Genomic DNA, 25,035 nt, shown 5'->3' on the forward strand with positions numbered 1-25,035 from the left:
CGGTCATCCCCCTGCAAAACAGATACACTGCTTTGGGTACTGTTGAGGGGGATGACTCATCAGGGGAGGGCAGCAACAGCCAAGTTCATGGCACCGTGGCTGGCTCTGCTGCATAGGAGGGCAGGAAAAAGAGTGGGAGAGCTATAGTAATAGGGGATTCGATTGTAAGGGGAATAGATAGGCATTTCTGAGGCCACAACCGAGACTCCAGGATGGTATGTTGCCTCCCTGGTGCAAGGGTCAAGGATGTCTCGGAGCGGGTGCAGGACATTCTGAAAAGGGAGGGTGAACAGCCAGTTGTCGTGGTGCATATAGGTACCAACGATATAGGAAAAAATGGGATGAGGTCCGACGAGACGAATTTAGGGAGCTAGGAGCTAAATTAAAAAGTAGGACCTCAAAAGTAGTAATCTCAGGATTGCTACCAGTGCCACGTGCTAGTCAGAGTAGGAATCGCAGGATAGCTCAGGTGAATACATGGCTTGAGGAGTGGTGCAGGAGGGAGGGATTCAAATTCCTGGGACATTGGAACCGGTTCTGGGGGAGGTGGGACCAGTACAAACCGGACGGTCTGCACCTGGGCGGGACCGGAACCAATGTCCTAGGGGGAGTGTTTGCTAGTGCTGTTGGGGAGGAGTTAAGCTAACATGGCAGGGGAATGGGAACCTATGCAGGGAGACAGAGGGAAATAAAATGGAATCAGAAGCAAAAGAAAGAAAGGAGAATAGTAAAAGTGGAGGGCAAAGAAACCCAAAGCAAAAAACAAAAAGGGCCACATTACAGCAAAATTCTAAAGGGGCAAAGTGTGTTAAAAAGACAAGCCTGAAGGCTCTGTGCCTCAATGCGAGGAGTATAAAGGTGGACAAATTAACTGCACAGACAGCAGTTAACGGATATGATGCAATTGGCATCACGGAGACGTGGCTCCAGGGTGACCAAAGCTGGGAACTCAACATCCAGGGGTATTCAACATTTAGGAAGGATAGGCAGAGAGGAAAAGGAGACGGGGTGGCGTTGCTGGTTAAAGAGGAAATTAATGCAATAGTAAGGAGGGACATTAGCCTGGATGATGTGGAATCGGTATGGGTGGAGCTGCGGAATACCAAAGGGCAGAAAACACTAGTGGGAGTTGTGTACAGACCACCAAACAGTAGTAGTGAGGTTGGGGACAGCATCAAACAAGAAATAAGGGATGTGTGCAATAAAGGTACAGCAGTTATCATGGGTGACTTTAATCTACATATTGATTATTAACAAATATTAACAAATAATAATATAGTATCAATAATAATAATACATATTTTATATATAAAAAATCATATAAATATAAATAGAATGGAATTGCTGAAAAGGAAGTCGAAGCGTAGGAACATCGAGAAGGTCGGGAGGTTGAGGGCACCCACCTTTGATGAGACGGAGCTGCCTGCCCTGCTGAATAATATCACGGAGAGATACTCTGACCTAACGATGGGTGGTCGTGGAAAGCCCCCTCCCCCCCAAAGGAGTACAACAGAATATGGGACGAGATCGGGGAGGCTGTGTCCTTCACAAGAACAATGGTATGCACCTGCCAGAAATGATGAAGCGGAAGAGGAAGAGCAGCTGATCCTGGAGCCAGTGGAGGTGGAGGTGGGAGTGGAGACAGAGAAGGAGATAACAGTTCCATCTGGGCCAGCTGGAACATCCTCCACCACCAACTCTATATTCCATGGGATTCCTCCATGCCTTCTTGGATTCTGCGGGACCAAGCGGACTAGTGTTGACCCCCTGCACAAAGCTGGAGTGCTACATGCAAGGCCCTGGGTGCCCCTTCCCTGGCTTGTTGAACCATTTGTGTTGGTGCTCAGGTACTTTTACCAATTTCTATGTGCAGAAGGCAGTTTAGCTTTAAGAGCTGAAGACTGCCATTTGGGAATTATTTTTAATGTTTTTTTTTCCAGAAGCCAGTAGAGCTCAAAGGGCTAAAAGACTGACTATTTTAAATATATATTTTTTTCATTTTAGAAGGCAGTTCCCCTTTAAGGGATCGATACTGCTTTCTAAAATGACAGGTTAGCTTTAAGAGAACGCTGCCTTGCTCTCAGGACACTACGGCCAAGTTACATTGGGCCTTCTGCTGAGATGACCACCCAAAACAGCGCATTACACTGCAGGTTTTGCGATGCACTAATTTAAATCAGTAGGCAGCACCAAAATACCGGTTGTGCTGTTTTTGCGGACCGCGTTAACTTCGGCCTATGGTGGCACCGGCCCTTTCCCGGCCTAATCGGATTTCTAGGCCTGGATATTTATCACTGCCTTTTAATTTGAAAAATGACCTTTACTTGCAGCAATGAGTGTGTGTGTTTTAGGAATGCAATATTTAGTAATTCATTTATTTATGTTAATCAGTTAGGCAAACAAAGCTGCGATATAGGAAGCTGGATACAATGGGAGAGAGCGCCTTACAATATAAATGTCAATTTTTGCAGATGCGCATTATTTCTATAGTCTATTGCTTGTTATTTAGGTTTTTCCAGACAGATCTATTCTCTGTACTTAAACAGAGCTCAACGGAATGGAAAGAGTTAACTGCCTCCAGGTATTTCGTTTGTTGCATATTTCAGGTGTGGTTCAGTTTGAAAGCTTGTTTCAGGTTACCCTCACAGCTGACGTGCCTAATTCCTGTTTGCTTTCAATGGCTGCTCCGGCCTTCTCGGGGCTCGACGAACAGCTCACTTGCTCTATCTGTTTAGATCTCTTCAAATCTCCGGTAACAACTTCTTGCGGACATAACTTTTGCAAAGGCTGCCTCGAGCACTTCTGGGAAATGATCCATATCCACAGCTGCCCGCAATGCAAAGAAACGTTTGACCCGGAACTGCCCCTCCAGAAGAATGTTGCTTTGAATGGCTTAGTGGAAAAGTGGAAAAAGGGCATCACAGAATCCCAAGAGCCTGAACGTGAAGCTGAGCAAGAGACTGAGGCGGAGCAAAGCCGTCAATCTGAATGTGAGGAGAAGACTGTGTCGGAGGCTGAGTTGGAACCAAGTAAGGAGTGTGAGCAAGAGTTAATTTGTAAGTTGCAGGATGAGACCGGGCACAAACCAGACCCTGAGCTTGAATGTAAGTGTGCGATTGAAGATGAACAAAGTGATGAGTTCGCCATGGATCCCGATGAAGTTGCCTGCGACACCTGCATTGACAAGAAGCTAAAAGCGACAAAGTCCTGTTTGACTTGCATGGTTTCCTACTGCGAGATGCACCTGAGGCCTCACCTTGAAAACGCAGCCTTTAAGAACCACAAACTGATCAACCCAATGAAAGACATTGAACAGGGGAAATGCTATCTGCATGAGCAGCACCTGGAGTTCTTCTGTAAAAACGAGCAGAGCTGCATCTGTAAGAAATGCACACTGGACAAACACGCATATCACGAGATCATCTCTGTGGCAAGGGCAAAGGCTGAGAAGGAGGTCAGTACAAATAACCAGCAAAGTGTAATGAGTTAGAGAGGATGAAAGTGAGAAGGACGCTTCAGCGAACAGCACCATAGCGAGTTTCAGTTGATTATGGAAACTGAAAACCCACCGAGAGGGGCTTTCCGAGCCCCTCCCCACAAACTGATTGATTTTCAGTAGACCACGATTCACACACACTTTGTGTGGTTTAGAAATCACTTTGTTATGAACTCAGCGAAAGGATCATGCAGTGATTTTGGTTAAAAATCAATGAATTTTGGATTAAATGCTTAACCTGAAATTTGGATCCAAACTGAGTCAAAATCCAAAAATCTTCAAAAAAAATCCAAACGTAGCTGCAACAAAGTGTGCTATTCCCTTTTCTTTAACAAAAATATTTCTGTGATGGTGATTCAAAAGTTGGGAGTGACTGCAACAAGTTTAGTCATTTCTTATTCTTTGCTAATACTTCTTCCACTTTGACTTGGCGGCATTTGTCGGGACACGATTTGTAACAGAGGAATGTGCATCTGACAGGTCATGCGCTAAATATTTTTCATTTTAGTGAGGAGATATGATCCACTGGATTTAATGGGATTGTATGTCCAACATGTTCAGCCTTATGGATATGGTGTTAAACCAGGTGGATGTAAACGATCCCACGGCACTATTTCGAAGAAGAGCAGCGGAGATTTCCCTGGTGCCCTGGCCAATATTTATCACAAAAAAAACCCCAGATTATTTAGTCATCATCTCACTGCTGTTTGTGAGACCTTTCTGTATGCAAATTGGCTTCCACATGTCCTACGTTACAACAGTGACTACACCTCAAAAATAGTTTATTGATTGTATCGCACTTTGGGATATCCTGAGGTTATGAAAGCCCCTCTATGAATACAGCTTGTTTCTTTCTGTAGTGGGGGTAGAGGGGGTGTCTGGCCTGATGTAGTGGGGAGATTTGTGTCTTCTGGTACCTCATCCAAGTGTCCATTCTTCACGTATGGCCCTTGACAGCATGTATGCCAGAATTCCTGCTGTTGAGCACTATCCAGTGATGCTGTTGGAAAGTTCGTGTAGGAGTGGCCATTGAGTGACATCAGGAGCAGACTTGGCTGCAATGATGGCCAAGGTGAAATAAACTGGCAGGTTCTTTGATCTTGGAGCACATTTCCGATCCTGACCTCAGTTATTGTTCACACGTGCACTAGTTGGTGAGACCACACCTGGAGTACTGCGTACAGTATTGGTCTCCTCATTTAAGGAGGGATATACTTGCATTAGAGGCAGTTCAGAGAAGGTTCACTCGGTTGATTCCTGAGATGAAGGGCTTGTCATATGAGGAAAGGTTGAGCAGCTTGGGCCTATACTCATTGGAGTTTAGAAGACTGAGAAGTGATCTTATTGAAGCATATAGGATTCTGAGGGGGCTTAATGGGGTAGATGCAGAGAGGATGTTTCTTCTCGTGGGGGAATCTAGAACTATGGGACAGTCTCAGAATAAGGGGCTGCCCATTTAAAGCGGAAATGAGGAGGAATTTCTTCTCTCAGAGGGTCGTGAATCTTTGGAATTCTCTACCCCAGAGAGCTGTGGAGGTTGAATCATTGAATATATTTAAGATGGAGGTAGATGGATTTTTGAGAGATAAGGGAGTCAAGGGTTACGGGGAGAGGGCAGGGCAGTGGAGTTGAGGCCAAGATCAGATCAGCCATGATCTTGTTGAATGGCGGAGCAGGCTTGAGGGGCCAGATGACCTACTTCTGCACCTGTCATGTATATAACCACAGTGTATTACTGTACACACTCAACCTAGATGCACACCTTGACCTTAAGGGGTGTACTTGTGGGAGACACTCCTTACCTGATCACACAGATATAAAAAGGGAGGTCCCACGCAGGGTCATCGTCTTTGGAGTCCAGTGAATAAAGAGTCAAGGTCACAGAGTGACCTTGTCCCCAGAATGTGCCTCGTGTGGTTTCATACTGCAGAGTAAGGAATTTACATTGGTGACGAGAAACGGGAATTCACAACCCAAGAGAATGGCCACCAGTAGCACAGAGGAACGGTACTGTGTTAGGGAAGACTGGGACGATTTTGTCGAGAGGCTTCAGCAAAGCTTCGTTACGAAAGAATGGTTGGGGGATGCAGCGGCCGACAAGCAAAGGGCTCATCTATTGACCAGCTGCGGACCAAAGACTTACGCGCTCATGAAGGACTTACTAACACCCAAAAAGCCGACGGACAAAAACTTTGCAGAACTTAACAAATTAATTGGGGAGCATCTCAAACCGGCGAGTAGCATACACATGGCCCGACACAGATTCTACACCCACCGACGTCGTGAAGGACAGAGCATACCGGACTTTGTAGCGGACCTCCGGTGTTTGGCCAGCCTCTGTACGTTCACAGACGCCTGCAGGGGGGAGATGCTAAGGGACTTCTTTATCGATGGCATCGGTCATGTGGAAATTTTCCGCAAATTAATTGAGACAAAGGATTTGACCTTGGAAGCGGCAGCGTTGATAACTCAAACTTTCATGGCGGTGGAGGAAGAGACGAAAATAATATACGCGCGCAATTCTGCCTCTAACGCGGCGATGGATCAGGGAGTCAACATCATCAATACGACTCAGAGCCCCACAGGCAGACTGGGCAGTCCGACACTCCCCAGGCAGCAATAGACCCCAGAATAGGACTTCAACTGAGACAATGGCAGGCTGAACGGACATTCACGCCATCACAGTGGACAATGCGACCCGGGATGGGGCCATTGACACCCACTAATAGGGTACTTAAGAGCAGTCAAAGGGACAGTCAACGCGGAATGCCTGGCCATAGTCCCTTTGTCCCCAACAATGGAAACTTTAAATCATGTTGGAGGTGTGGGGGAAAACACTCAGCTAGATCTTGCAGATTTCAACAGTTTGTCTGCAGGAACTGCAATCTCAGTGGCCACTTAGCTTGAATGTGCAGGAAGTCTGCAACCAGACTAATATATGAGGCGGATGGACCAGAAGAGGGTTCTTTGAGGCAGGATGACTTTTGGGGCAAATTGATGGACACCGAGGTTCAGCAGGTCCATGTGGCGAATATTCACAGTTCATACACCAAAACGCCACCAATGATGATGAGGGTTTTATTAAAGGGTATCGCTGTACACATGGAGCTGGACACTGGGGCCAGCCAGTCACTCATGGGCATTCAGCAATTTGAGAAGCTATGGCCACTTAAAGCCAGTAGACCCAAATTAGCACGTATTGAGACACAATTACGGACTTACACTAAAGAAATCATTCCCGTGCTAGGCAGTGCAACATTCGCTGTCACACACAATGTGTTAGTGAATCGGCTACTGCTCTGGATTGTCCCAGGCAATGGTCCCGCACTGTTGGGGAGGAGCTAGTTAGCCAAGATGAGCTGGAAATGGGGGATGTTCACGCAATGTAATCTGTGGAGCAAAGTTCGTGCTCACAAGTCCTTCAACAATTCGATTCACTATTCCAACCTGGCGTCAGGACTTTCAAAGGCACTAAAGTAGTGACACACATCACCCCGGACGCCAGGCCAGTGCACCACAAAGCCAGAGCGGTGCCGTATGTGATGCGGGAAAAGATCGAGAGCGAATTGGATCAGCTGTTGAGAGAGGGCATCATCTCGCCTGTTGAATTCAGCGACTGGGCGAGCCCCATCGTTCCCGTCCTAAAAGCAGATGGCTCTGCCAGGATCTGTGGTGACTACAAGGCCATCATCAATCGGGTGTTCCTACAAGATCAATACCCGCTCCCGAGAGCGGAGGACCTCTTCGCCACACTGGCAGGCGGCAAGCTGTTCACCAAGTTGGACTCACTTCAGCCTATATGACCCAGGAACTGGCCAATGAATCTAAACTATTGACCACCATCACCACGCACAAGGGACTGTTCGTTTATAACAGGTGCTTGTTTGGCATTCGATCAGCGGCCGCGATTTTTCAACAAAACATGGAAAGCCTGCTCAAATCCATTCCTGGAGCGATTGTATTCCAGGACGACATCCTCATCACGGGTCGAGACACTGAGGAACACCTCCACAACCTGGAGGAGGTGCTACGCCGACTGGACCGGGTAGGCCTGCGACTCAAGAAATCTAAATGTGTGTTCTTAGCTCCTGAGGTTGAGTTTCTGGGCAGGAGGGTTGCTGCAGATGGGATTCGGCCCACCGAATCCAAAACAGAGGCGATTCGACGAGCACCCAGACCCTGCAACACATCAGAGTTGCGTTCATTCCTGGGACTGTTGAACTATTTCGAGAACTTTCTGCCGAACTTGAGCACGTTGTTGGAGCCGCTACATGTGCTCCTGCATAAGGGTTGCGATTGGTTTTGGGGGGACTGTCAGGAACAGGCTTTTGATCGGGCGCGAAACCTACTTTGTTCAAACAAGTTGTTGACCCTGTATGACCCCTGTAAAAAATTGGTTCTGATATGTGATGCCTCGTCCTATAGGGTTGGGTGCGTGTTCCAGCAGGGCAATGCTGAGGGTCAACTACAACCTGTGGCTTATGTTTCCAAGTCGCTCTCTCAAGCAGAACGGGGATATGGGATGGCCGAGAAGGAAGCGCTTGCATGTGTCTATGGTGTAAAAAAAATGCATCAGTACCTCTTTGGTAGGAAGTTTGAATTAGAGATGGACCACAAGCCATTAACATCCCTGTTGTCAGACAGCAAGGCTATCAATGCCAACGCATCAGTTCGCATACAGCGATGGGCTCTCACGCTGGCTGCTTATGACTACTCCATCCGTCACCGGCCCGGCACTGAAAATTGCGCTGACGCGCTCAGCAGGCTTCCACTGGCCACACTGAGGGGGCAGCGGAGCAAAGCGTCAAGATGGTCATGGCTGTCGATGCCTTTGACAGCGCAGGCTCCCTCATCACAGCCCGCCAAAATCTGGACAAACAGAGATCCCCTCCTATCCCTGATTAAGAAATGTGTCCTGACTGGGGATTGGGCGCCCGCACACGGAGCATGCCCTGAGGAGGTCAGACCGTTCCACAGACGGATGGATGAGCTCTCCATCCAAGCCAACTGCCTACTATGGGGCAGCCGGGTAGTTATGCCCCAGAAGGGCAGGGAGGCATTCATCAGGGAACTCCACAACAAGCACCCAGGCATTGTGCTGATGAAGGCCATTGCCCGGTCACATGTTTGGTGGCCTGGAATTGATTCAGACTTGGAACACTGTGTTCGCAGGTGCACGACGTGTGCCCAGCTGGGTAATGCCCCCAGGGAGGCCCCGCTCAGCCCGTGGCCCTGGCCCACCAGGCCATGGTCATGCATTCATGTTGACTACCCGGGTCCGTTCATGGGTAAGATGTTCCTTATTGTGGTAGATGCGTACTCGAAATGGATCGAGTGCATCATTCTGATTCATGCACACCACCGTGGAAAGCCTACGTGCGATCTTTGCAACCCATGGCTTGCCGGACATCCTTTTTAGTGATAATGGCCCATGTTTCACAAGCTACGAATTCCGAGAGTTTATGTCGGGCAATGGCATCAACCACGTCAGGACTGCGCCATTCAAGCCGGCCTCCAATGGCCAGGCGGAACGTGCGGTCCAAATCATTAAGTAAGGTATGCTTAGGATTCAAGGACCCTCCCTACAATGCCGTCTATCGCGTCTCCTGCTGGCCTATAGATCCCAACCGCACTTGCTCACGGGTGTCCCGCCCGCAGAGCTACTAATGAAACGGAGACTCAAAACTCAGTTGTCCCTCATTCACCCAGTCCTGACCGACATAGTTGAGGGCAAGCGCAAGTCACAAAACGAGTACCATGACCGTAATTTGAGGGGGAAATGTATAGAAATAAATGATCCTGTGTTCATCCTCAATCACGCCATGGGGCCCAAATGGCTTGAGGGCACTGTAATTGACAAAAAGGGGAATAGGGTCATCGTGGTAAAACTCAACAATTGTCAGAGATGCCGTAAACATCTGGACAAGTAAAAAAAAGGTTCAGCATCGACACGGAGGAACCTGAAGAAGACCATGAGATGGAGCTCACAACACCGCCAGTGAACGAGCAACAAGAGCAATCAGAAGAATGCACAGTCCCTGCAGTCAGCCCGGACAGGCCGGAATCACCACAGGTGACAGACACTCACGTCAGTGTCCAACAACCAGAGCCCCAACTGCGACGCTCCACGAGGGAGCGTAGACCACCTGAAAGACTAAACCTATGATCCCAATAAGACTTTGGGGGGGCAGGTGATGTCATGTATGTAACCACAATGTAACACCACTGTATTACTGTATACACTCAACCTAGATGCACACCTTGACCACAACGGGTGAACTTGTGGGAGACACTCCTTACCTAATCACACAGATATAAAAAGGGAGGTCCCACGCAGGGTCATCGTCTTTGGAGTCCTGTGAATAAAGAGTCAAGGTCACAGAGTGACCTTGTCCCCAGAATGTGCCTCGTGTGGTTTCATACTGTAGAGTAAGGACTTTACAGCACCTATTTCTCAAGTTCTTATGTTCTTATGTAGTCTTTCAGCAGGATCACTGGATAGTGATCACAAGTGGGAAGTATGACATGTTCTGTGGCCAATTGTCGCAGCTCCACTCCAGCCTTAGAGGAAATCAGCAAGCTGACACAAATCAGGAAATCAAACTCAAGACCTCAGGGCTTAGCACCAGAACAGGTGGTACAATTGCCAACTGAGCCATTGTCGGGAGGGGCCCAAATCTTGCTTTTGTTTATGGGTTTTTTCATGGTGCTAGGCTATGCATGTTGCCAGTAGTACTGATACTGTGCATTATTTCCCTGATGTTCTATGACTTTCAGAAAAGGATGTCAGTATTTTGTTGCCTAGAAAGTTTCACAGAAGTCAAGGCCATCCTATCCAAAATACGTTGCTTCTTCTGTCTGAAAAGAAAAGGGTTTGACGTCTGAATAGATTTGACCTTTTGAACTGGTGCCTCGTGGAGTCCTACTTTTTGCTGACAGAATTAAATGTGCGTGAGAGGGACTATGTGCACATGAAACTGACGCGTCTTCAGGAAGCACTGAAGCAGCTTGGGCCAAATGTTCAAAGGCTCACTCCTCCTAAAGCAGATGTTAATGGCTGACAAAGAGCAAAGCTGAATCATCGAGAGATTTTAAACATGTTGCTAATATTACTGGGGCAGTGATCAACTCCCACTAGTGATAGGAATCTGAGCGAACTGAAGAGCTGGATATCCAACTGCAATGATTTAAAGTAATACAATACATAAAAGGAAGTAGGAAGAACATGGGTTTATATAGCACCTTCTCAGGATGTCCCAGTAGCAACGTACGAAGTATCTTTATATATGAAAACTCAAGACTAGCAACTCCATCGGTCAGCTATGAAAATTCTTAGTTTCCTTTAGTAAAATCCTGGGATTAGACAACACATATGAAGGGTTTATTCACGACCCCTGCTCCAGCGGAACTCAATCACCCCATTGGAGAATGACAGTGGAGTGAGTCTGTTTACACCAGATGATTTATTAGTAACATATAGTGAGACTGAGATTTTGTTGGCTTGCTACTTTGTAATACAAGACAGCTTTCTCCATCAATAAATAGCTTACACAATGATTTTCTTGTGTTGCCAATCTTATATATATTAAGAAACTTTGTAAAATCTTGTATTTAAGCAAAGTTCCATGTTTAATGCCAAATGTTTTGAGAGCTTTATCCCTGGGGTAACACCAGATACTCCCCACGTGTGCAACCTGTTGTCAAAGGAGCATAAGATAGTAATGAAGGGTGAGGTGCAAGAATTCTATTGTTGGATCATACAATGCTGAAGAATTTGATATGATTCAGTGCTTTGAGTTCCCATTAAAACATTATTTCCCTTCAGTGTTTTTGTGACCCATACCTACCAGTTATTTCTTTACTTTTCATATTGATCCTCCAGAATGAACTTCGGGAAACAAGAATCAACATTGATAAGAAAATTAAGGCTGCGGAGAATGCTATTGAGAAACTGCAGAACAACTCTTCCTCCATCTTAGTAAGTCGAACACTAACAGAGCAGACCCTCTGTCCCTCCTCATGGCCCACACAGTATCCATCAACAACTCACATTGATCTCACACAGCCCAGTGTACCTAGTGTGGGTGCAAGTGAGGGAGATTCAAATTTGTAAAAAGAGACATTCATTTTCTATGATAAAAACAGAAACTGCTGGAAATACTCAGCAGGTCAGGCAGCATCTGTGGAGAGAGAAACAGAGTTAACGTTTCAGGTCGATGATCTTTCATCAGAACTGGAAAAAGTTAGTGATGTAACAGGTTTTAAACAAGTATAGGGGCAGGGAAAGGGGAGGAGGAGAGGAAAGTACAAAAGGGAAGGTCTGTGATAGGGTGGAAGGCCGGAGTGATTAAATGACAAAAGGGATGATGGTGCAAGGTGAAAGGAGGTGGTCATGGGACAAGTAAAGAAACAAAAGATGGATCTATGTTCTATGTTCATTTTTATCCAATAACGATCAAAAATAGACACAGGATGAGAAAAAATCCCCAATGCAAAATTCTGAGAATGGTTTCTTGTTTAAACATATTAGGTGCATCTTGTTTCCTCCTCTATTCCTCTCCTAAAGTGCTGGTACATACTGGGGTTCAATTCCATTGGTATAGTTGAACCCTGTTACTTTACCCAAGTGCCCATGTGTGAACCAAGAAAGTTAGCATTGGCAAGCCATTTTATCATCGCCAAGCCTGATCCCATCCAAGCTTAACTTCCGTACATCCATACTTCCCAGCACATCGCACTGTGACAGTGATTAGGAGCAGGAACCCAAGTAGATTATTCCCACCTTTCCTGACCTAGGAGCACCACGGCCAGTTGTAGCACTGATACTATTATCCTGCTGAGATCTGCTCATTTAGCTCAGGGATTGAAGCCGAGATCTTCCTGAGGTACATAACCAGACATGGGGATTGAGCTAACGAGAGCTTTACCAACTGCTCAATGCAGTGTAGGTTTATAACTCTGAATGGAAACACTCCTAGAGTAACCCATTAATGCAATAGATTTGATCAGTGGCTGCATGATACATTTTGATCTACAAAAGACAGAATTACACCGATTCTCTGATTTATATGAAGCATGGTGCTGGTGGTTTAACTGATTGAATAGTGCCAGAAATTCTTTAACAGAGTCAGGATTCCTCCTGGTGGTTGTTCAGTTGAGCTGGGCAGAATATCAGAAAACGAGGGCTGGATTTTGCCAGCGCTCAGAGGCCGGGTTTGGAGGTGAGTGCTCTGTCAAAATCTAAAAGATTGACAGTGGGGCAGTATCCCGCTCTAAACCTGCCTCCGTGTCAGTTTCCCAAGTGTTAGCTCTGCCTGCGTTTTGCAGATCCAGCAATATACGGTGAGTGACCCAATTGAAATAGTTAAGAGGGTGTTTAAAGGCATTTTACCAGCTACTAACCATTTTTACAACTTTTTCACAAGTTTCACATCGCTTGGGGATCACATCGGGTAAACAGGTCAGGTTTTCAATGAGTCTCCATTCCTCTGAACAGGTGACAGCTACAAAAGTGGTCTAAAAGCTACCATTTTACAGCTGTTCACATTTGAACTTTAGGAAAGTTGGAAGTGTTTGGAGTAAACTCTCTATCCACTGTCAGCTCCTTGGAGCAACCTCTCTCACCATTGACAGATCACTTCTGTCAACTCAACTTCAGCTGCTGTCTATTCCAGCAGCATCGGTGCCCTTGAAAAAATATCACTTTGGTCCTCAGAATCCCACCACAATCAGCCCCAACACCAGCATCACCAACAACAACACCAACCTGCTCCGCAATCAACTGATGCTGCAGAGGACACAGGGCATCAGCACCTGACCACACTGCTGCCCGGGAGGCCAGGGATAGCTTCACCATGCCCAGATTTACATCACTTGATGTTGTACACCCTGGCTGCCACATGATGCGGCAGGTTGGCACCACCCTACTCCAATACCATAAAGCATCCCTGCAATGCCCAAGTCATTCCTTTCACACATGACCATTGGGGGTGGGGGGGGGGGGTGGGGTTGGGGGCACCGTTAACTCTCCCCATTCACTACAACCCACTAAACCACTTCCAAAGGAGCACACAAATCTGTCCAGGAAGGCAAAGTGTTGAAAATAAAGATTTCATTGTTTGACAATACAGTAACAGAAACTTTACATGAATATTGCATAAAAGACCCAAGTGTCTACCCTAGTGTGCTATTAGTTGGTAAGATTGGACAAGGATGAGGGTAAGTGTGAGGGGTGGCTAGTGAGATAGGGATGTGATAATGTAGATAGCGAGAGAAGGATGGATGGAGGTGCAAGGTAAGTTGGTGTAAGGATGTGCAGGAGTAGGGTCGAGAAGGCAGGATGATGGGGATGTGATGAATGGCACAGCAGATGAGGTTGAGTGTGGCTTTGCAGTAATGTTTCGTGATCGAGTGAGATCATTTAAAGGTTTGTGCCACTGCAGCCAGGTCCTCCTGACGACATCCCTGCTGGTGCTCTCCTGCGCAATGTGCAACCAGGCTGCGGGGGAGATCTCTTCCACCTATTGGAAGAGAAGAGAACCTCTCTGAGTGCTGTGAATCCCTCCATAAGCATATGGAGAGAGTCAAGGGAGAGCCTGAGTGTCACCATGGCAACAGTGGGACACAGCGCAGTCCTACCATGTTCAATTCAGGTAATCCTGAGGTCCCCAATAATTTGAAAACCTAATATTATTCTCAGCAATTTGGATCTTGACGATATCAGTGATTTTGGTAGCCATCATCTTCTGTTCAGAACCCATGACATGTGGAAGAGTTTTCTTGAATGATCCTTTTCTGGTAATTTATACTGAGGGACAGTTTGACAGGCTTCAGCAGCCGTCTGATGCCTCGCCGAGACAACTGATCTTCAAGTGATCCCGGGCAACCTGAGTCTATTTCCAGGTTTGATCACCAATTGGTGTCGGCTCTGCTGATCTGAGCTGTGGCAGCAGTAGAGGAGCTATGAAACGGCTTTACTGTCACTGGGCAGCAGAGCAGCTCCTCCCACGGCCCATTTTCCTTCATCTCACCTCTCACTTCCGCAGTGCTGCACTCTAAGCTGTGTTCTCAGGCTGCCTGCATCACTCTTAGCTCAGGCAGGATCTTCTGCAACACAGGGTGACCAACCCCATCCCCGCTCCCTCCCTGGATTGTCCTGGAACCTCCAGGAATGATAGATTAAGCTCCTGGACACTGCTACGAGCAATCCGTGAGAACAATTCACAGGGAATTCTCGAAATAAATTATGGGCCCAAGTTTCCACATGATTTACGCCTGATTTTTAGGAGCAACTGGTGGAGAACGGACTATCTTAGAAATCGCAATTCTCCACATTTTTTTTTCTGCAGTTCTCGTCAGTTAGAACAGTTCTACTTTGGAACAGAATTTTTTCTTCAAAAGGGGGCGTGTCCGGCCACTGACGCCTGATTTGAAAGTTTCCACAGTGAAAACGTACTCCAAACTAAAGTAGAATGGAGCAAGTGAAGAATTTTGTAGAACTGAAAAAACCTGGTCTACACATTAAAAAATCAGGCGCAGGTTACAAATTAGGCGTCCAGAACGAGGTGGGGGGGGGGGGGGGGGGGAAGGGAAGTCATTAAATTCTACAATAAATCCTTATTTATACTTCTACAAGTATTATACAAATAAATCCAACCTGAATAAACATTTATAAGCAAAGAAAAGATTAAATAAACCATCTTCCTACCTGTGTGAAAGTGCTTCAGGCACGGAGAATTCTGCAGTCAGCCTGAGGCGCCCGTTCTTTCCCGCCGGAGGGGGGGGAGGCGCCCGTTCTGCCGCTGGGGGGGGGGGGGAGAGGAGGCGCCCGTTCTTTCCCACGGGGGGGGGGAGGCGCCCGTTCTGCCCGCGGAGGGGGGTGGCGCCCGTTCTTTCCCACGGAGGGGGGAGGGAGGCGCCCGTTCTGCCTGCGGGGGGGGCGGGGAGGGGAGAGGAGTTGCCCGTTCTTTCCCGCGGGGGGAGGAGGCGCCCGTTCTTCCCGCGGGGGGGGGGAAGGAGACAGTGAGAAGGCTGCAAGTGCTGATGTGCTGATGGCAATGTGCTTTTATTAAAAAAATGTTCAAAAATTAAACAGCTACAAAGAACAACAAAAATGGCCGAGTGCCAATGTTTTTTTCACACTGAGCATGCGCGAACGCTCCAACGCGCACGCGCAGCGTTGCCGGCAGGAAAAAAACTAATTTAAATAGTACCTGCCCCCTCCCACTTACAAAATTGGCGCGAGTGTAGGCTCCGTCCCCCTGGGCGCCGTGGTAGGCAGACAAGGAGCTGCAGAATGCTCCAGAATCGCGATTTTTTTTTTAGGCACCGTTTTAGGCGCGAAAAACGGGCGCCCAGCTCGGAGGGGCGCCCGTTTTTTATCGTGGGAACTTGGGCCCATTGAGTGGTGGGTGAATCAGATCGATCTTGTTACCAGCTTCTCGTTTGTCCCTGACATTCCTAGAGACTCGATAGTCTAGCCGGTGACTGACATGTCAAGGCAAAGTGCCCTTGCCCTCTCTCAGCCATCTTATTGTCCGTGCAGCAGAGCAGGTCTCCAATCATTCTAGTTAACCCTTGCCACTGGATAAAGGCTCTATCAAGCCTGTGTTCAACGGTCACCACACGTTAACAAAATCCACGCACAGGCATCTTCCGCCCCCTCAATTGGAGTTCAGGACTGGAACATCGGGTCCTTCATTGAAACATCTGTGAACTCATGTGGAAGCAAGTCATCCTCGTTCGAGGGACCGCTGATGATGATGATGGTGTACTGACCACTGCTTTTTATGATGCTAGCGTGAAGTCACCGCTGTCTCACTTTATAATAACAACCAAACGTAACTCTGGCTCGTGACAAAAGCTCCCAGTATATGTTCAATCACAGTGGGCGGTCTTGTCATGAGAACACTCTCTGGGACAAAAACACTCATTCGGTCAATCAGCCTCTGTGAACAGTTTCAGGTCCTCTGCTGAGGGTTTCCAGCACTTTCAGTTTTTGTTTTGATTTCCAGCGTTTTCAAGTTTTATTTTGTGCTCACTATTTGGGACAGTGTGTCACGGGCGAAAATGATTTGAAGGCCTGCTTTCGTCTATTTCTTCACTCAATGGGCATTCACTTACAATGGGCACCTGGCTTTCAGGCTCCATGTTCCCATGCAAAATGGTGCATGTTCTAAGGGAGGAGTTAACAGTATTTGATTTTAATGCGTTGATCTTTTTCTGTGTTTAATACATTGTCTATTCTAGAATTCGGTGTCGGAAGTGAAACCCAACATTGAAAAGCAGTTCAGTGACCTCATGGAAGCTGTTCAAAATGCACAGAAAGAGGTGATTGAATTTCTGGAGAATGAACAGAGCGCTTCACTGAAGCAGGCCGATGGGATCCGCACGCACCTGGAACAGAAGTGTGCAGAGCTGAAAAAGACCAAGCAACAGGTGGAAGCACTGGGGAAGCAGAAGAACACCATACAGTTTTTACAGGTGAGGGATGTTGTGTGTGCAATCAGTCTTGTTATCGCCATGGGATCATGGCTGACCACTCATAACAACACTTTAGGGATCACGACTGATAATACCCGCAGTTTATTCTTCCTGCTTGGAGAAGGCGGTGGGGGCGGTGGGGATTTCAATGGATTGTCAATGAAAGTTCCACAACCAATACAATTATAAGTGGGGAAATTCTGGTCAGCAAATCATGGCAATGTGAAGACAGAGTGGAGCTGTAAAGTTATTTGGTGTGCCTCTGACTCACTTAAGTACATTTGTTTTATTAATTTGTGGAGCACAAACACTGGCACAGACCTGTTGTTGGTGTGAAATTTTTATCGCACAATACTCCTGTGAAGCGCCTTGGGATGTTTCTCTACGTTAAAGGCGCTATATATATACAAGTTGTTGTTGTTGGGCCGAATGGCCTGTTTCTGTGCTGTAAAATTCTATGTCATACATGGGGCAAAAAGCTACCTGATTAATACAATACCAAGATAACTGTTTGTCATTAAATACATTATAATGCAGAGACATAGCAATAGGGTACTCATCTCTGCCTTCATAAGGCCACTGAATGATGTGGGGTTCATGGAGATTTAGAAACCAAAATAAGCAGGAATCTTTAAAAAGGGGATTGCAGTCTTGCCCTATAAATATCCCAGGACAACAAACCAGCTTGAATTCTTATCCATTTTCTTTCCAGTTCCTGTCGATTCAGCATATCTAACACTCTCCAGTTTGTTATGGAAATAATTCATTTTAGGAATTTTGTGAATGGAAGAAAAGCAGTCCAGATGATCTGCTGCCCAGTGTGTACATCGGGCTGATAGACAAACTTGCTGGAATTAGTGCGGCCGTTTCAGAATCGACAGAGAACATTAAACAGTTGCTCCAGACTGCCTACAAGGAGAAGCTGAAGGCATTTGCCAAAGAAGGTTAGTTTATTATTTATTTTGCTGTTGACTACGCAGAATGCAATGCCCAAGTAGTGCTACTCAGTGTGTTAACTATTCCCTTGGTCCCCAAGAAAAGCTGAATGATATCGTGTGATAAATTGGTAAATAATGACTTTTACTGTCAATGGGCTGGAATTTGCTGGAGTGGGGCAACTCACAGTGTGCCTGATCAGTTAGACTTTATCCTGCACCATTCAGCTCAAAACTTCTTTGCCATTTAACTTGCTAAAAGTCAGAGCTGATAACGTCGCGGCGAGGGCAATAGGCCATTTGGGGCCTCGGTGAGCGATGAGACCAACAGTCAATCTCCTTAAATGAGATTTAAGGATTGAGAAAGAAATGTAGGAAGGACTGAGAAGGAGGGTGCATCATAGTCAAATCAAGTACAGAAAGAGAAATAACGAGAGGGAAAGAAAGATTAGATTAAGACAGAGGTAGGAGAAAAGAAAAGTAAGAACACAAAATTAAAAATTTAAATTTCACATTTTATTAAATCTCCAACAACAATTCACTCCCTAAGAAATGAGACTTCACACTTTTAATTGTTCACATTCTGGGCCAGAGAGCTTGATTGGAAGTCATGAACAATTTTCACATCATTAAAAGGGTACTTATGTTGTTAATTACTACATTTCACTTTCTGTGCAAATGCAGCAACTTCATGAAACCCACGGGCAGGTTAAGGGCGCGATGCCATTTTTGCGAAGCTAACAGTGGAGCAACCTATGGCAATTTGCCATTTACCGGGTATCTCTTCCTTGCCACAAGTTACAGGCCAATTTGCACGTTATTTTTTTCAGCACAATTTGTCTAATAAATTTACATAAATGTCATGATTTTTTAGAATTCAGCATAGGAGGACAAAGGGTTTAATTAGGAGAGGGAAAATAGAGTATGAGAGGAAGCTTGCTGGGACCATAAAAATTGACTGCAAAAGATTCTATAGATATGTGAAGAGAAAAAGATTAGTGAAGACAAATGTAGGTCCCTTGCAGTCAGATTCAGGTGAATTTATAATGGGGAACAAAGAAATGGCAGACCAGTTGAACAAATACTTTGGCTCTGTCTTCAGGAAGGAAGACACAAATAGCCCTCCAGAAATACTAAGGGACCGAGGGTCTAGTGAGAAGGAGGAACTGAAGGATATCCTTATTAGGCGGGAAATTGTGTTAGGGAAATTGATGGGATTGAAGGTCGATAAATCCCCGGGGCCCGATAGTCTGCATCCAAGAGTACTTAAGGAAGTGGCCCTAGAAATAGTGGATGCATTGGTGATCATATTCCAACAGTCTATCAACACTGGATCAGTTCCTATGGCCTAGAGGGTAGCTAATGTAACACCACTTTTTAAAAAAGGAGGGAGAGAGAAAATGGGTAATTGTAGATCGGTTAACCTGACATCAGTAGTGTGGAAAATGTTGGAATCAATTATTAAAGATGAAATAGCAGCACATTTGGAAAGCAGTGACAGGATCGGTCCAAGTCAGCATGGAATTATGAAAGGGAAATCATGCTTGACAAATCTTCTGGAATTTTTTGAGGATGTAACTAGCAGAGTGGACAAGGGAAAACCAGTGGATGTGGTGTATTTGGACTTTCAAAAGGCTTTTGACAAGGTTCCACACAAGAGATTGGTGTGCAAAATTAAAGCACATGTTATTGGGGGTAATGTACTGACGTGGATAGAGAACTGGTTGGCAGACAGGAAGCAGAGAGTCGAGATAAACGGGTCCTTTTCAGAATGGCAGGCAGTGACTAGTGGGGTGCCGCAGGACTCAGTGCTGGGACCCCAGCTATTTACAATATACGTTAATGATTTAGATGAAGGAATTGAGTGTAATATCTCCAAGTTTGCAGACGACACTAAGCTGGATGGTAGTGTGAGCTATGAGGAGGGCGCTAAGAGGCTGCAGGGTGACTTGGACAGGTTAGGTGAGTGGGCAAATGCATATCAGATGCAGTATAATGTGGATAAATGTGAGGTTATCCACTTTGGGGGCAAAAACACGAAAGCAGATCATCTGAATGACGGCAGATTAGGAAAAGGGGAGATGCAACGAGACCTGGGTGCCATCAGTCATTGAAAGTTGGCATGCAGGTAAAGCAGGCGGTAAAGAAGGCAAATGGTATTTTGGCCTTCATAGCTAGGGGATTTGAGTATAGGAGCAGGGAGGTCTTACTACAGTTGTATAGGGCCTTGGTGAGGCCTCACCTGGAATATTGTGTTCAGTTTTTGTCTCCTAATCTGAGGAAGGACGTTCTTGCTATTGAGGGAGTGCACGAAGGTTCACCAGACTGATTCCTGGGACGGCAGGACTGACATATGTGGAGAGACTGGATCGACCGGGCCTGTATTCACTGGAGTTTAAAAGGATGAGAGGGGATCTCATAGAAACATATAAAATTCTGACAGGACAGGACAGGTTAGATGCAGGAAGAATGTTCCCGATGTTGGGGAAGTCCAGAACCAGAGGACACCGTCTAAGGATAAGGGGTAAGCCATTTAGGACTAAGATGAGGAGAAACTTCTTCACTCAGAGTTGTTAACCTGTAGATTTCCCTACCGCAGAGAGATGTTGATGTCAGTTCATTGGATATATTCAAGAGGGAGTTAGATATGCCCTTAGGGATAAAGGGATCAGGAGTATGGAGAGAGAGGAAAGGGATACTGAGGTGAATGATCAGCCATGATCTTATTGAATGGTGGTGCAGGCTCGAAGGGCCGAATGGCCTACTCCTGCACCTATTTTCTATGTTTCTATGATGAAGAAACTTTCTTATGTGAAATATTGTTCTCCAGAACCATTGAAAGATTATTTTTAGCACATTCAAAAGAAGTTATAATGGAACCACTGAAGGGGTTACATCTGGCACTGTGCACACAGTGGGAAACATTGGAACAGATTGTCAGAAACATGCACATTGCAGCAATGGTTTTGTCAGCTATGGTCCATGACTGTTTTGATATTAAAATATGAGGACTAACTTTCATCAGGGCCGATTTTCATCTCCTTACCTCCCTGTTTTTGGGCCTGAATGGCTCGCTAGCAGATCTCCCCATTGGGAGTGCTTTTCCACCAACAGGGCTTTAATATTACTGCAGCATATAATAAGACCGTACTCAAAAACACAAACTGCTAGACTGAATAGTAAATGATAAAGAAATATCAAATATTCAAAGAAGGACTGTGTGGACTGTTCATGGTTACTCTCTTATGCATCTTTAGAGAAACTGGGATTCAAGACAACAGTGGCTGTGATTTCTGCTTCGAAACGCTGCTTCACACACAAGCAACCGAAGACCAGAAGTGAATTTCTGAAATGTGAGAATCTTAAATTTGGCTTTGGCATTGGACTAAGTATTTCACTTGAGCAATTCTACACTATTCCTCCATTTATAAGAGGTGTTTTTAACTAAAGGCAGTTGATGGAGAACATCACTGTGTCCTTGTTGTGGAAAATCTGGAAGTATTATTTTGTTTTTAGGATAAACTAGAATGTGGAGCTTCAAAAGTATCAGTCCAATAATTTATCATTAACGCATTAATCGTTCTCAATTTTAGACCTTCTATACTTGACAATTCAGTTTTCTTTAAGTGTCTGACTCAGTTGCAGCTTAGTTGGTTAGATTTACATTTTCACTACTCTACAGGTACGGAAGACCGCAAAAATGGCAGCAGTTCATTTAAATTATTGGTTGCTTGTCCAATGCCATTTGAGGTTTGCTGAGCTCATCATATAGAGGGGTTAGCCAAATCAAGTCTGAAAGAAGCAGGATTTGTGTATTTGCCAGGTTATAAGGGGAGATTTTCCTGGCTCTGTGCCAAGATGCTTTGGATTGCCTCGATCAATGAATCTTGGAAAACTGGACTGTGAGAAAGGTTGACTGTCTACAATTGTCTCCAAAACGATTTAACTTGATTATTAGGAAAGTCTATCATTCGGGGCAGGCTCGAGGGGCTGAATGGCCTACTCCTGTTCCTATGTTCCCATTGTTAGATGACAACACAGGAATATTGGAATGAAGAAAATTTATTCAACCCATCCAGCTCACTGTATAGAATCTAATCTGACCATTTTCACCTCAAATAGTACTCCAAACCCATATCCATTTACACTTCTTAATTCTTCATTGGCTGTAAAATGCTTTCAGACGTCCGGTGGTCGTGAAAGGCACTATATAAATCCAAGTCTTCCTTTCATCTTTTTTCCTGATTGAGGAATTGATCCAATTACCCACTTACCTTCTACGTGAGCCAGCTCCCAGAAGTCAACACTACATTACGTGCAAGGCCACATCGTTCGCATGCCAGACACGAGACTCCCAAAGCAAGCGCTCTATTTGGAACTCCTTCACGGCAAACAAGCCAAAGGTGGGCAGAGGAAACATTACAGGGAAACCCTCAAAGCCTCCCTAAAAAAGTGCAATATTCCCACTAACATCTGGAAGTCCCTGGCCAAAGATCACTCTAAGTGGAGGCAGTGCATCCAGGAGGGCGCTGAATACCTCGAGTCTCATCGTCGCGAGCATGCAGAAATCAAGCGCAGGCAGCGGAAGGAGTGTGCGGCAAACCAGTCCCACCCACCCTTTCCCTCAATGACTATCTGTCCCACCTGTGACAGGGACTGTGGTTCTCGTATTGGACTGTTCAGCCACCTAAGGACTAATTTTAAGAGTGGAAGCAAGTCTTCCTCGATCCCGAGGGAGTGCCTATGATGATGATGAGGTGCAAGGCTATTCGCCACAGTCTGAGTGTAACCAAGTTATTCTGAAGCTGGTTAGGTGTAAATATTTTGTGATCATAAGAAGGCAGCCAGCAAGTGAACCTGCATCCCACGGAATATTTGATCCTCTCAGTTGGGAGGTTTGTCGATTTCCGTTTATTGTGAGAGAAGCAGAATGTGTGTAGTTCCTAGGATGAGCTGAGAATAGAACAGGAGTGTGTTGGACAGAATGTTCCAATTAGATATTATTCCATTGCCCTTTTCACAGCAAGGGCACATCATCCACTGATTTTCTTGGGAGTCGGTTCCTCGGATTTACAAAACTGTGGGTTAGTTACCAGCTTAACATGAGATTTGTTATCTCAAATCTGTGTCCTCTAGTTCTGTGCTCAGGCTAAATCAAATAGCCTGAGCTTTATACATCTCAGTGTTTTGTATTGCCAGCCAAGTCGAGGAGGATCCAATGAGTTATCTTTGTTTTGTGATGCTAGGCACTGATCACTAAATTCCTTTGCTCATGTGATGTGTGAGGTCACTTGTTAGCCAACTTTATCAGGCAACTGTATCATGTATTATACAACTCAAGACTGAGTGTCACTTCAAATTGAAAATGTTTTCTGACAACTCTGGGACCTAAGTTTGAATCTATTCCAGCCAAAGGTATTTCTCACTTTTCTCCCTATGTCCCATGCGATATCTACATAAACTAGAGGTGATCCAAAATCGGCTGACCGTGTCCTAACTCGCACCAAATCCTGCTCACCCATCACCCCTGTGCTGGCTGACCTACATTGGCTCCCGGTTAAGCAATGCCTCGATTTCAAAATTCTCATCCTTGTTTTCAAATCCCTCCATGGCCTCACCCCTCCCTATCTCTGTAATCTCCTCCAGCCCCACAAACCACCGCGATGTCAGCGCTCCTCTAATTCTGCCCTCTTGAGCATCCCTGATTATAATCGCTCAACCATCAGTGGCAGTGCCTTCTGTTGTCTAGGCCCTAAGCTCGGGATCTCCCTCCCTAAACATCTCCGCCGCTCTACCTCTTTCCTTCCCTCAAGCCCTCCTTAAAACCTACCTCTTTGACCACGCTTTTGGTCACCTGCCCTAATTTCTCCTTATGTGGCTTGGTGTCAAATTTTTTATCTCATACTATTCCTGTGAAAGGCCTTGGGACGTTTCACTGCATTAAATGCGCTATATAATTACAAGTTGTTGTTGTTGTTTTGGCAGTGGTTTCAGTCTGATTCCTAGCGACCATGAATTTAGGGCAGGAAAGTGCCCAGAATTCAAATCTGTCTTAAAGAGAATATGAGGATGGCTGATATGGGGAGTGGAAATGATACACTGATGCTGGAGATTTGAGTGTTCTCCCCTGAGGTTAGGGTGAAGGCCTTTTTAGAGTAACATAGAGAGATTGACTCTGTATTTAATCCATGCTTTATTTGACCGGACAATGACAAAAGTGTTCCATTCCCTTACTTTGATATGCAGAGGAGAACATTTTTAAAATATCTGTCTCAATTTGTGCCAGCTATCTTCAAGATAGTAAGCTAAAATGGACAAAATACTTAATAGGCGAGGTGGAAATAATTTCAGATTTATTTTGTAAAAGTTTTTCCACTGCTTTTCATTCTGCTTGGTGAGAATCTGTTGTTGTTTCCAGATGCTGCTACCCTGGTGTTTGACCCAAACACAGCTCACAGGTATCTTCGCTTGGTGAATGGCGATCGGAAGGTGTCGAACTCTTGCCCGTGGCTGCAGCCGTACCCCGACCACCCTGACAGGTTCGAGCACTGGCGCCAAGTGCTGTGTGCGGAGAGCTTCTACATGGCCCGATGCTACTGGGAGGTGGAGATCCGGGGAGAGGGGGCGTACGTCGGCATGACTTACAAAAGCATTGACCGAAAAGGAGCCGAGAGCAATGGCTGCATCACGGGCAACGATTTCTCCTGGTGCATACAGTGGACGGGCAAAGAGTTCTTGGTCTGGCATGGTGATGTGGAAGTGCCGGGGAAGGTTAAGAAGTTTAGTAGGATAGGGGTGTACTTAGACTATCAAAGCAGCATCCTGTCATTTTATGGTGTTGAGGACACTATGACCTTGATACATAAGTTTGAATCTTCATTCACAGAACCACTATACCCTGCATTTTATCTTTCAAAAAAGGAAGCATCAGTTTCTCTGCTTTTACCAGACGAAGAAGGCGCATTGAAAACAGAACCTGCGTAGAATCATCTTTCGGTCTGCGGGATTCTCCCCCTGTGGCCCTACTCACTGAGTTCAAGTCCACACTGCACATTACAAGCTCACATTCAGCTAACTGGTGAGAACTAGCGGTGGTTCAAAGAGTAAAAGGTCGGTAAAGTG

General features: G+C 45.8%; 1 protein-coding gene across 1 annotated transcript; it reads left to right on the top strand.

Moving 5' to 3' along the window:
* The first annotated feature begins 2,677 nt into the window (after nucleotides 1–2,677).
* LOC139227109 (tripartite motif-containing protein 16-like protein) lies at nucleotides 2,678–25,035 on the top strand. Its single transcript, XM_070858176.1, has 6 exons — nucleotides 2,678–3,454; nucleotides 11,379–11,474; nucleotides 16,745–16,978; nucleotides 17,751–17,922; nucleotides 21,171–21,266; nucleotides 24,332–25,035. Exons 1-6 carry the CDS (start codon nucleotides 2,678–2,680, stop codon nucleotides 24,895–24,897), a joined length of 1,941 nt encoding a protein of 646 aa, XP_070714277.1. The 3' UTR covers nucleotides 24,898–25,035.

This window comes from Pristiophorus japonicus, chromosome 16 (genome assembly GCF_044704955.1).
Source record: "Pristiophorus japonicus isolate sPriJap1 chromosome 16, sPriJap1.hap1, whole genome shotgun sequence".
NCBI lineage: Eukaryota > Metazoa > Chordata > Chondrichthyes > Pristiophoridae > Pristiophorus > Pristiophorus japonicus.

What these genes read in the sequence shown, in the direction of transcription:
- LOC139227109 (XM_070858176.1), top strand. Translation starts at nt 2,678, where the DNA reads ATGGCTGCTCCGGCCTTCTCGGGGCTCGACGAACAGCTCACTTGCTCT. An exon ending in ACAACTCTTCCTCCATCTTA is followed by an intron (nt 11,475 to 16,744) that starts GTAAGTCGAACA and finishes TGTCTATTCTAG; the next exon opens with AATTCGGTGTCGGAAGTGAA. An exon ending in CAGAAGTGAATTTCTGAAAT is followed by an intron (nt 21,267 to 24,331) that starts GTGAGAATCTTA and finishes TGTTGTTTCCAG; the next exon opens with ATGCTGCTACCCTGGTGTTT.